At 38.6% G+C, this 11,829-nt stretch overlaps 1 protein-coding gene across 1 annotated transcript; it reads left to right on the top strand.

Moving 5' to 3' along the window:
- The first annotated feature begins 1,614 nt into the window (after positions 1-1,614).
- p2rx3a (purinergic receptor P2X, ligand-gated ion channel, 3a) lies at positions 1,615-11,418 on the top strand. The gene is made up of 12 exons (XM_042074418.1): positions 1,615-1,847; positions 6,835-6,970; positions 7,576-7,647; positions 7,779-7,848; positions 8,013-8,097; positions 8,525-8,602; positions 8,759-8,888; positions 9,730-9,866; positions 10,015-10,108; positions 10,256-10,321; positions 10,509-10,586; positions 10,683-11,418. The coding sequence occupies exons 1-12, from the start codon at positions 1,726-1,728 to the stop codon at positions 10,803-10,805; spliced, it is 1,191 nt and encodes a 396-aa protein (XP_041930352.1). The 5' UTR covers positions 1,615-1,725; the 3' UTR covers positions 10,806-11,418.
- The last annotated feature ends 411 nt before the right edge of the window (positions 11,419-11,829 follow it).

Genomic DNA, 11,829 nt, shown 5'->3' with positions numbered 1-11,829 from the left:
AACAGAAAAACGTAAAGATTTCCATTTGCTGTTGCCTCTGAAGTGTCATGATGGGTTGCCTGCTTCACGAGTCAACAACTCTGTGTTGTTTTTTGATTTCCTTTAATTGCTTTTGCTTAATTGCTTAGTTGATGTGTTCAAGGAACATCACTGAACATGCTCTTTACCATTGTGCCATATTGTGAAGATTTCAAACAACACAAGGATAAAATAACAGGGTTCCCACAGGTCATGGAATTCCTGGAATTTCATGGAATTTTAATAAAGTCTATTCCAGACATGGAAAGACAGGGAATTTTATTATTTGTGTGGCAAAGTCAGGGAATATGAGGGAATTTTGTTGTAGCAGTTTTTAAAATGTACTTGCCAAAATACAATACAAATACATTACATAACATTTCCATGTAACATTGGTGTTAAAATTAGTCAAGCTGTTTCCATTAGTGCTGGAGTAGTTATGGTTAGCCCTATATTTCTTAATACCCATTTATACATTTCCCAATGTCCACTATATTATCCTTTCAAAGATGCTACAATGAAGGGATGTAGGGATTCAATACATTTCAATGTACAATTCATTTTGTAATAGGTCATGGAAATATATGTAATTTTTTTGCAGGGAAAAGTCATAGAATTTCACATTAGACTTTTGAAGCCTGATAACTTTGGAGTTCTCTGTTCTGACTGATTTGTGTGTGTGTGTGCGCATGTTCTTTTCTTCTTTTGCCCCCTAATGATCAGTAATGATAATTGCATCAGTCGTGAAATTTAGCTATTTGTCGTTTTCCCATTCAGCCCATTTCCTTCAATGCTCTCTGTCTCCCTGGTGTTGCATTTCATGAAAATTGTATTAAGGGGACATAAACGAGGCCTCAGACAAACATGCGTCCTCCCAGCCCCTACACACACACACACACATGCACGTTACCACCACCACCAGTCAGTCTCATGGGAGGGCCACTCCTAGATGTGTCTTCATATAACAGCAGTGTAAGCCAATAGCCATCATCAAAACTCACTGAATCAAATTGTGTGAATATTTGTGTGAAAGATCTTTAGGTTATAGAATTTGGATTTGAATGGTTCAGTACAGTTGTGCTGTATATGACTGTATACTGTAGATTATAAATTACAGACACATAATGGACCCACTTTAAAAATGAGGCAATGAGAATTCCCACATGCCCCCCCCCCCCCACACACACACACCCTTAGACATGCACCCCATTTACAGTGGATATGTTTTTCTACAGCTACAGATGGAATACATTTATCAAAATGTGCAAAAATGACTTGTTAATGATATGATTGTGATAATTACACTGGACTGTTACCAAATTATGTTTTTGACTTGATTGAAGTCTAAATGAAATACTGTACCTATGGTGTCCTTTAATGAGCTTTTTACAACTAATTCCTGAATCAACAACAAAAACGATACAACTTCAAAGAGAGCATCTTCAATCTGGTGTGAGCAGAAGTGGCGGGGCTGAAAACCCTGCATGTGAGAGACATGAGAGTGTGCTGGTGTGGTGAGGGGAGGGAGCATTAAAGGGAGGGACATCCTTTCTCATTTTTTGCGCTCGGCATTTATGCTCTTTTCACATCAGCCACTGAGGAGATCAGCTGGATGCGCCTCCAAATCCTTCATCATTCCAACGAAGAAGCAACAAAAACTCACATACCGCTGCAAACTAACTCCGTGGCATCAAGCAAGTAAGAAGAATGTGGCGCATTATCACAGACTTCTTCACCTATGAGACAACTAAATCAGTGGTGGTCAAGAGTTGGCTGGTCGGAACCATCAACCGTTTTATGCAACTCCTCATCATTGTCTACTTTGTCGGGTCAGTATTCAACAACCTCCTCAACCTGATCATGTATGTCCCTGGTTAGTATGGTCCTCATATTGTGTTATATTCTTGACCTTATGATGACTTTGAAGGTATTTTGTGTTTGAATATATTGTGTGTATCCTAGTGCTGTATACAGTCTAATTACATACAAGGTTCCTCATCTCTCAAAGATGTGGTCCACTTCAGCTATAGTCAAAAGCCATTAAAGTAAGCATTTAGGTCAATCTTCTAAAACTTCAGACTTGTGGTTGATATCAGAATGTTGATGAGCATGACATAGTGCTGTTGTAAATGCCATTACAGTAGAGATGGGAAAGGCTTGTTTGTGAAATTGTATTGATGTTTTTAAGTGGCATTGGGAAATCAAATTTGAACTCTCATTTTCTGTCTAGAAGTCCAAATCGTAGTAACCAAAGCAAAGCTTCTCATTATTACAAAGTTACAGCTGGAGTTGAGGAAGAAGTCGTGCTTATTATTGTACCTTAGAGCTAATACTATTAGTTGTCTATTAAATTTCTGTAAAATTAGTGGTTAACTAATACTAAAATATTAAGGTGGTTAAACATTTTAAGCAGACATTATATTACATAAGATCAGATGATGAATGTGAGTTTAATTTAGAGAATTGAGTAAGAAATATGCCTTGTTGGTAAAGATTGGACATCTGAGGTTCTTATGCCTTTGTTAAGCTTATATGTACTTAAAGATCATACTTTTATTTTATATATTCCTGAGAGTAAGTATTATGCAAGTCCCTGTTATCACAGCACAATTTGATTTGAAATACGGTTGAAGACAAAGGCTAAGAGTGGCAATAAGTTGATTACGTAAGATGATGAGATGATTCATGCCTGTGAATGTACTGATCACCTCTGATTATACCATATCCACTCTGTGGCCTACGTATCACCTATCACATGCTGTGGTTTGGTCAGACAAGGAGACATGCCTGAAAGATGAAGGGGGCACTTTAACACCATAAGATGGGTGTTGTGCAGGAGTCCTGCAGTTGTTCCCTCGGAAACAGAGTGTGAAATCAATACTGGCCCATGAGACGCTACAAGATGTCCATATAGCCACAAGCAGGCTTGGAATTTTACCATTCTGGGGGCAAGGCCACTTGGCCTTCAGTTGGGCATATTTGGTGGGGGGCACAAAGGCCACATGTCAGGGCACCAAGGCCAAAGTTAACTATAGCATATAAAAATGATCAAAGTTGTATTTAGCCTATTCACTGCAGTAGACCTGCATCACTGTATGAAACATGACAAAAACATGAAAAATGACATATTACATAGAACTGTAAATCTTCTGATCATCTAATAATTACAGATATCTAGGCTACATATAACATTTCTTTTACATTTGGCCTGCTATGAAATCATGTATTGAACAATTTAAGCACAGCTCAGCTTTAAGAAACTCAAATAGCCTAGATGCATGCTTAGCATTTTGTGATCATTAAGGCTACTTTCACAAACTGTTAGTCAGCTGTCCTCTGATTTACCAATATCTAGGCGATATTTGTATTTGGCCCATTATGAAATCATGTGGAACAATTTAAACACATTGTAAAACTTAAAGCCCAAATTTGGAGACATCCATGTCGAAATGTACTGCAAATTCGAAACTGGATTACTCTGGAACAGCTAACTGTACAGGGGACTGTTTTACACCTTTGTGTTCGGTAAGGTCTACTGTTTATTCTGATATATGGTTTGTCATGTGTTAAAAGAAGGGTTCGTGAAGTATTCCACCGAGATGAATGGGTAGGGAGATCATGGACGCAAAACCTTCAGTAGAATGTATGATTAAATTGAATTATATTATTTACTTTTCTCGCGAACCGTTCAACACAGCAATTATCGGCTAACATCGTTTAAAAGCTGAGAAAAAGCTCTTTCATGTGATACTTGTGATGTCTGTGTGATGATGAGTAGGCTACTTCGCGAGTAGTTAAACTGAGAAGAATGGGTGAATTTGGACGCACTTTCTTTCTTGCGCTGTAACTTTCTCCACTGCGTAAAATACTAAATTAATTTGCGCTGTGAATGCTAATTCACTATCGCTATTAGTAGGACGCAAAGCAGAATATTGAAAGAAGGGGGCACCAAGGCCACCGTGGCCTGAAAACCTTTGATTTTCAAAGGGGCATCACGGCCAAGGCAAGGGAAAATTCCTACCCTGGCCACAAGGCTCCCATGGGAGCAGACAAAATCAATACTTTCCCATGGGACGCTACACGACAAGTGCACTGGAACTGAAGTGGACAGAAAGGGAAATATTTTAGGCAATTAGGCTACAGCTGACACATATTGCTTACCTACATATGAATGAATATATGAATGAATGAATGAATGAATGGCTATAACCCTATTACCTCAACCTGTTCTTGCACTGAAATAGTTTTTTTATTTTACCTTGTCTACATTATACTTTACTCTCCTATTTGTCCATATTATTTATGCTGGTCTCTAGACCTTACTCTTGCACTGTTGGACTTATGTTGGACTACTTTTTGCACCTTCACCATGACACTCACTCTCTTGAGCACCTTGCCATGCACACATAACTAAAAGACTATGGTTGGACTACTTTTTGCACCTTCACCATGACACTCACTCCCTTTAGCACCTTACCAGTCCCGGCCCTGTCACTACAAGTGTCTTATGCTTGATCACCCTCAAGCACATTGGACTTTCTTAATTTAATTTATATAGTGTATTTAGTTTTTAGTTTTGTTAGTTTTCTTATCTTCTTATCTTCTACTGTCTTTATTGTACAGTGGAGTTTAGTTATATGTTTATACTTATACTTATGTTTACCATTTCTGCTGTAAGTGCATGTTGTGTGTGATGTCTGTATGCTACTGAGACCCTTGAATTTTCGCCTTGGGGATCAATAAAGTATCTATCTATCTATCTATCTATCTATCTATCTATGACAATATTCAAAATAGAGGATACTGACATATATTGTTGTAAGGACCTGGATAAGAGATGAGTATAGCCTCAAGACTTTCCAAATGTGTAAGAGACTTAGTACAGCTTAACAAAGCCAGGGCAACATAGCACAGGGTGAATTTTGTATGTAAAAATGCTTTTGCCACTTTAATAAACAACCCCTTTTACAGTGACCAATGATAACCCAATCTTTCCATAATTGACAGAAATTATCCTTTAGATCCTCTCTAGTGGCTCCCTGGCTTTCTCTAAAAATGGAAGATATAAAATATTTCTAGCAGATTATTTGTTAAGCTTCAAGCTATCCCAACACATTAACAGTAAGTGAAAGTATTATACTGTACAATACACCACATATGCAGAGTATGGCGATTATGCCATATGCCTGAGGCTAATAAAGAAAGAGATATCTAAACTGATTTCTTTTAAATGGTTCCAACATCTTTGCGGCCCCAGACAGATTTATTTTTTATTTCTGGTCAAAGAAATGGCCCTTTTAAGAGAAAAGGTTGCCGACCCCTGTCCTAGACAGAGACTCTCAATTGTCACTTACCCTAAGAGGTTGATGGATTGCACAGATTGAATGTATGAGGGAAATTACATCGCAATAACCATGGGTCTTGGAAGAAAATGAGAAATGTTAAGATGTTCACTGGTCTTTCTCACTAAATTAGCTTGTCATTTTTAGCTGGAATTGTTTGTGATTGCTTTTCATTCCAACCACATAGCATGCAGAAAGCTTTGATAATGTGGGGTCATGACCATGGTCATTTTGATGTTTGCTCTCATCATACATTTTTCATGTTTTCATTTGTTGGTGCTGATGTCACAGTTATTAGCCCAAATTACATTGTTCCATCCCATTCCATTTGCCTGCTGGTTCTCCTAAATGGGTGCCTTTGTGAGCCTGATCCATTTCTAAACTACATGTTTGTCTTCATTAGCTGTCACCAAATGGCATCACAGTTGCACCAGTGCAAATGGAGATTAACATACAGTATGTGAACTTGCTAAACTGGCTTTATTAATTGTTCATGTTCCAGTGGTAAAGTGCATAGTAGGTTTGAGTATTTGTTAGCCTGATGGTCTGATTTGACCACATTTATGGCCATTTTCCCTCTTTCTCCTGCACTAAATTGACCTCTCCAGAATAAGTCCCGCCTCCTAACTTCCGTATCCATCCAACCTTCGGTCGTCAAATGTCTATGGGAAATAACATGGCGTTTTGAAAGATCGTACCTGTCCAACTCTGTAGGTGACAAAGTAGAAAAAGCTGCTGGGCAGATTGGCCTACACACTTCTGCCATCTAGTTTCCACTGTTTTTTTTTTATTTTCGGTGCCGTTTAAGTAGTATAGTCTATAGTATACTACTTAAAAGGCACCGACAATCAAAAAATCCAGTGGAAACTAGATGGCAGAAGTGTGTAGGCCAATCTGCCCACCAGCTTTTTCTACTTCGCTACCTACAGATGTTTTACCGGTATGATATTTCGAAACGCCATGTTATTTCCCATAGACAATCGACGCCAGGAAGTTGGATGGATACGGAAGTTACGGAGGCGGGACTTATTCTGGAGAGGTCTATGCTTCTACATCTTCTCAGAAAGGACATTTTCCAGCAATTCCAAATATAGACAATAGGGTGTTTCTTGTAATGTAAACTGTTTACTTTAGCAGGAAATCCTGTGAAACTAAAGAACCACTATGCTGTCAGAAATTGTGATTATATTATTGTGCAAATAATGCAAATGGAAATGAATCTGGTTGAGGCTCCCCCGCAGCGTCCATACCACATCTGAGCCTGGATTTGAGTCCAATCTCTCGAACACTTGCTTCATGTCACTCTTCACTGTCCTGTCTGAATAAAGGCAAACATACTTAAAAATGAAAGAATCTAGATAATTACAGTCTGGTTCTGGTCTGGACAATTTATTTACAAGTTAACTAATTTTATAACATAATACTATGTTTACATGTACCTTGTAATGCCCCCTTTTCTTTCTCTGTAATTCAGTTGGGTATTTTTGCATGAGAAAGCTTATCAAACTAAAGACACTGGGATTGAATCAGCAGTCATGACCAAAGTCAAGGGATTTGGTCGGTACAACAACCAGGTGATGGATGTGGCAGACTATGTAGTTCCTCAACAGGTGAGCCTACTTTTTGGCAAGCTAACCATGACCTTCTGACTCTCCTTATCCAGTTTATATCATGTATATATTTTCATCACTCTATAGTCTGTACACTATAGGCTACATTAAGACAAATGTAACATGTGATTTGCCATATGTTTAGGCCACTTTCTGGTGCTGCATATCAAATCCCCATTCCGACCAATGTGCCTAAATCCAGGTCAAAATTAAACTTTCTGCCAAATGAATATACTCTTTGACACTTGGCTGACCTTTTTCTGACCTGACCTCATATTCCTAAAAATATGTTGCATTTAATGTTAGAAAAACTGGACTCATTGAATGCCTAAAGGGTTATACACAAACAGTGACATACAAGAAACACCAAGTGGAAATAAAAGCCACTGTGTTGATTTATAGCAAAATTATGAAAGAATGGAAAATGAATATATTAAAGAATATATCCATTTGCAATGTAATGCAATGCTTTCATACAATTCCAACATCCCAGACTACTTTTAGTCCCACTGTTCTGTATCCATGTGTTATAATCTCTCCCATCTCTCTGTGCATGAAGCCATTCTGTGTATGAAGCCTCTAGCATGTCTCTGCTTCCTCCTCAGGGTACCTCAGTATTTTGCATCATTACCAGACTCATCATGACACATAACCAAACACAAGGGCTTTGTCCACAGGTGAGATTGGGCTAATACACTGTCCATTGGCTAATACATTGAGGTCAATGCCAGAGTGGGTCATGATCAGAAAAAGCTGGATCTATAATTAAAAAAAAAAAAATGTTCACATGCCACGTTTTTTTCCACAGTATGGCAAGAACTACAGATGCACCCATGACTCTGACTGTGACAAACATCTGAGATCACATCTGGCAAATGGTGAGCTCTCTCTCTCTATCTTTCAGCCATTCTGGTCGTCCTGCTATCCTCTTCATTACAGCAAATTAATTATCATGTATTATCTGTCCATTCTAAACTGCACTTGTGTTACGTGTGCATCTAAACCATGAAATATAAAGCTGACCCCTGATACCTTTTTCTAGGTATTTTTACAGGACGGTGTCTGACAGAGGATGGACAGTGTGAGATTGAAGGCTGGTGTCCCACAGAAAATGATACTGTCCAGACGTGAGTCTACACACGCACACACACACACCTGAACACATAAGCTGATTTCATCTGTAAACAATTTCCCTTATTTTCTGTTGCTGGGAAAAGATGATGAAAATACTTTGTGTTGGTAATTATTGATAGGTTTTAGAAATGATATGTTTGAGGATCGGAGTGAGGGTGGTGTTACAGAATATGTTCCTTCTGTTGTGTCTCGGCTGCAAATTCCAGTCCTCTGTTCTGATTTACCTGGATGAACGTGCATGGGGACATATGGATTGACACCTGAGCTGTGTACTCCTGTATTATTGTATATATATGCATATAGAGAGATGAGAGGATTGGGCAGTGAAGGGCAAGGGGGAGGAGCTTGGATGTTCACAACACAAATAGACACCGCTCAGATCGCTAGTGAGGTGTTTCTTTCTGTCTCTCTCTTCTCCAGGGAATATATGGAGGAAGTCGAGAACTTCACCATTTTCATTAAGAATAGTGTTCGCTTTGCCCTCTTTGACATCACCAGGTGGTTAAACACAAACACACACACACACACACACACACACACACACACACACTAAATGTAAATAAAAACACTATCACCTGTATTTTACCTCTGAATTTCCTCCATCTCTACTGACTTTGTCCCTTCTCTCTGTACCCTCCTCTCTGTCTCTACCAGGGGGAACTTTCCTCGCACTATTGACATAAACTGTATGTATGATCCTGTTGGCAACCCTTACTGTCCAGTCTTCAGAGTGGGAGACATACTCAGATATGCAAATGAGAGCTTCAGCGCAATTGCTAATAAGGTGCCATTTTCATATATTGTATATTCTTGTACAATCATAGCAGTCTTCTAGCCTGTTAGCACCAGACCTTATCTCAATTGAAATTGAGATTGGGTCTGGACAAGCTTCTTTCATCTTCCATTTCCAAGGTGCGTCACCAACAGACACCAATCAAATTGCCTCTGGACACAAAAGGAGAGAAGAGATCCGAGGCACTCATTAATAAAAGTCCTTTATTAAAGTCCTATATTTTGTCTCTCTCCACTGTCTCTGGACACAATTGGATAGACCTAAAACCAATAAGTATCTATCTATCTACCTAAGAGCAATGAAGGAGATGACATATGCAGAGCAACAGAAAAAACATCTCAATTTATTTTTTTTTAACTGCTTTGATGTTGTCATATTAAGCCTGCCTCAACGGCTGTGAATGGTGCCCAGGTTTTAGGAACATTAGAAATGGGAGTGAATGGCCTCTTTGCCAGACGGACCTGCAGAGCCAATTCGAATTTGCCAAAGGTTCGTCTGGGTTCTCCTAGGCTAGCTGTCTGTCTTCTTTTCCTCTCCACAAAAATGTCCATGTCCAAAATTCCTATTCAAATGAAAGAGAATGAAGAAAACTCCAGAACACTATATGCCATTGTTTGACCTCATTGAGTTCTATGACATGGATAACTGCTATCTGATGTTCACCTATGTTAAAATGTGAATTTGAACGCACCTCAGGCGTAGCTCCCTTTGACTCCCTGTGATTTCTGTTTATTTCCCAAACCTCATAATTATCATAATGTTTTTGATGCTCTTGCATTTTGAAAAAAAAAACACCTGCTTTTGTTTCCATTTTTGTCTCACAATTGTGTAGGGTGGCCAGATTGGTATTCATATCAGATGGATGTGTAATTTTGACCAACCTGTGGAGAACTGCAAACCTACCTTCTCCTTCACAAGACTGGATGAGGCGTTTGAGGATAACAATGTTTCCAAAGGTTACAACTTCCGGTACTGAACACTTTGTACTGAACACACATGTGCATGTACACACACACACACACACACACACACACACACACACACACACACATACACAAAAGAGAGATGCGTATAGCCCTGTCCCCTTTCACAGCTTCAGTCTGTGTACATTTTGCAGGTTTGCGAAATACTACAGGTCACACGATGAAGAGGAGTATCGTACACTCTACAAGGCCTTTGGTATCCACTTTGACGTTATGGTCTCTGGCAATGTAAGTACTATGACTAGACTGCTCTAATCCTGTCAGGCCCCGATATCGTCTAAACAGGGTAGCTGTATAGTTACAATGGCTAGGCTACACACAGCAGTATATGAATATGGATTTATTTACACACATTTCTAACTCTTCTCATGGCAGGCTGGAAAGTTTGACGTGATCCCAACACTTATCAACATAGTAGCAGCTTGCACCTCAGTAGGACTGGTAAGCAACCCATATGTATACAATTAATACATAATGACTCACATAAATGTTGCAATAACTGTTGTTAGTGTGCTTGCTCAAATACATAGCATAGCGAAGCAAGCACACTATTGTTCTTCTTAAGCTAACTATCTTATGCCATGTTGTTATTCAACTGCCTCTTCTCCTTCTCTAACTCCATCTAAAGGCCACTGTCCTCTGCGATATCATTCTTCTAAACTTTCTAAGAGGAGCAGAACGGTACAAGGCAAAGAAATTTGAGGAGGTGAGAAGCAATATACACAGCATTAATCTTGTTGCCATGTTTGAATGTTATCCAATGTCAAATGTGGCCAAATATTTCTGTCTGTGTCTCTCACAGGTCTCTGACACAGACATAACTGCTGAGGTCCAAAGTCAAAGCCAAAGCCTTCAAACAATCAGAAATGAAGGGAAGATCTCAGACGATTCTGGATCCTTCTCTAATGGTCGGCAGCGACACTAAAGTTCCTTGACCTCTGACATCATCTGTCTTATCTCCCACACTGTATATCTCTTTGTCAGAGTGTAAGATTTAACAGACACCTGTTACCAAAAAAACTGCATGCCTAAACCTCATAGTTCGCAGGGTATATCAAAAAGACATTTATAGCCCAATACATACTGTATATTTATACATATGGGTAATTTTAATCTGGAAATTTTCAGAAAATGTAAAATTTGTAATGAAAATGTATTTGTATGGTTTATTTCCCAATTTCCCCAATCCAGGGAAACTGTCATTTCCATCACACAACAAAACATGTGTATTAAAGCAAAATTGCCCAAATAATTACTCTTCCAAATGTATTTATTTAAAAATCAGACACATATCTGCCAAATTTAATTCATCTGTTTTCCTGTAATGTAACTGTAATGTTTTTACAGTGTTAACATTGAAAAAGCTACAAAACTGGGTCACTAAAACCTTTCAGCCATTTTTTCCATTGCTGAAAACCATGTATGTTTTAAGTATATTGGTTATGGTTATGGATATGGTTATATGATTTAGCAGATGTCCAAAGCGACTTACAAATAAAAACAATAATATAGTTAAACATTAACAGTGAACAGTTTTAAAATGTTGGTAAGACCACATTAAGGAAAATAGCAATAATAAACAATAATGTCAATGCAATATCGACTAGATGTACAGCAAAGCGGTAAAAAATATGACCGCCACCCAGTCCCGCACATTCTCTCCGCAAAAATAAAACACGCTTCTCAATTTGTCTCCATCTCCTACTCCATCCCCTCAACTTTTGTGTATGACATGATTTTGTTGTTTATCCTCATACCTGCATAATAGGACAGGGACATTTTTCAGGGTGATTTTTGTGACCGGCAGCCCATTTTATTTTCAGTTAGACACAGGAAAGGTGTTCTTGTGGGAAACCAAGCTAACACAATACTCTACAGTACTGTTTACAACATGCAGTATAAGTATAAGTATATATACTCTTTTGATCCTGTGAGGGAAATTTGGTCTC

Source organism: Alosa sapidissima, chromosome 20 (genome assembly GCF_018492685.1).
Source record: "Alosa sapidissima isolate fAloSap1 chromosome 20, fAloSap1.pri, whole genome shotgun sequence".
Taxonomy (NCBI): Eukaryota; Metazoa; Chordata; class Actinopteri; order Clupeiformes; family Clupeidae; genus Alosa; species Alosa sapidissima.
The sequence above is the reverse complement of the archived record's forward strand: the minus strand, read 5'-3'. Positions and strand labels throughout refer to the sequence as shown.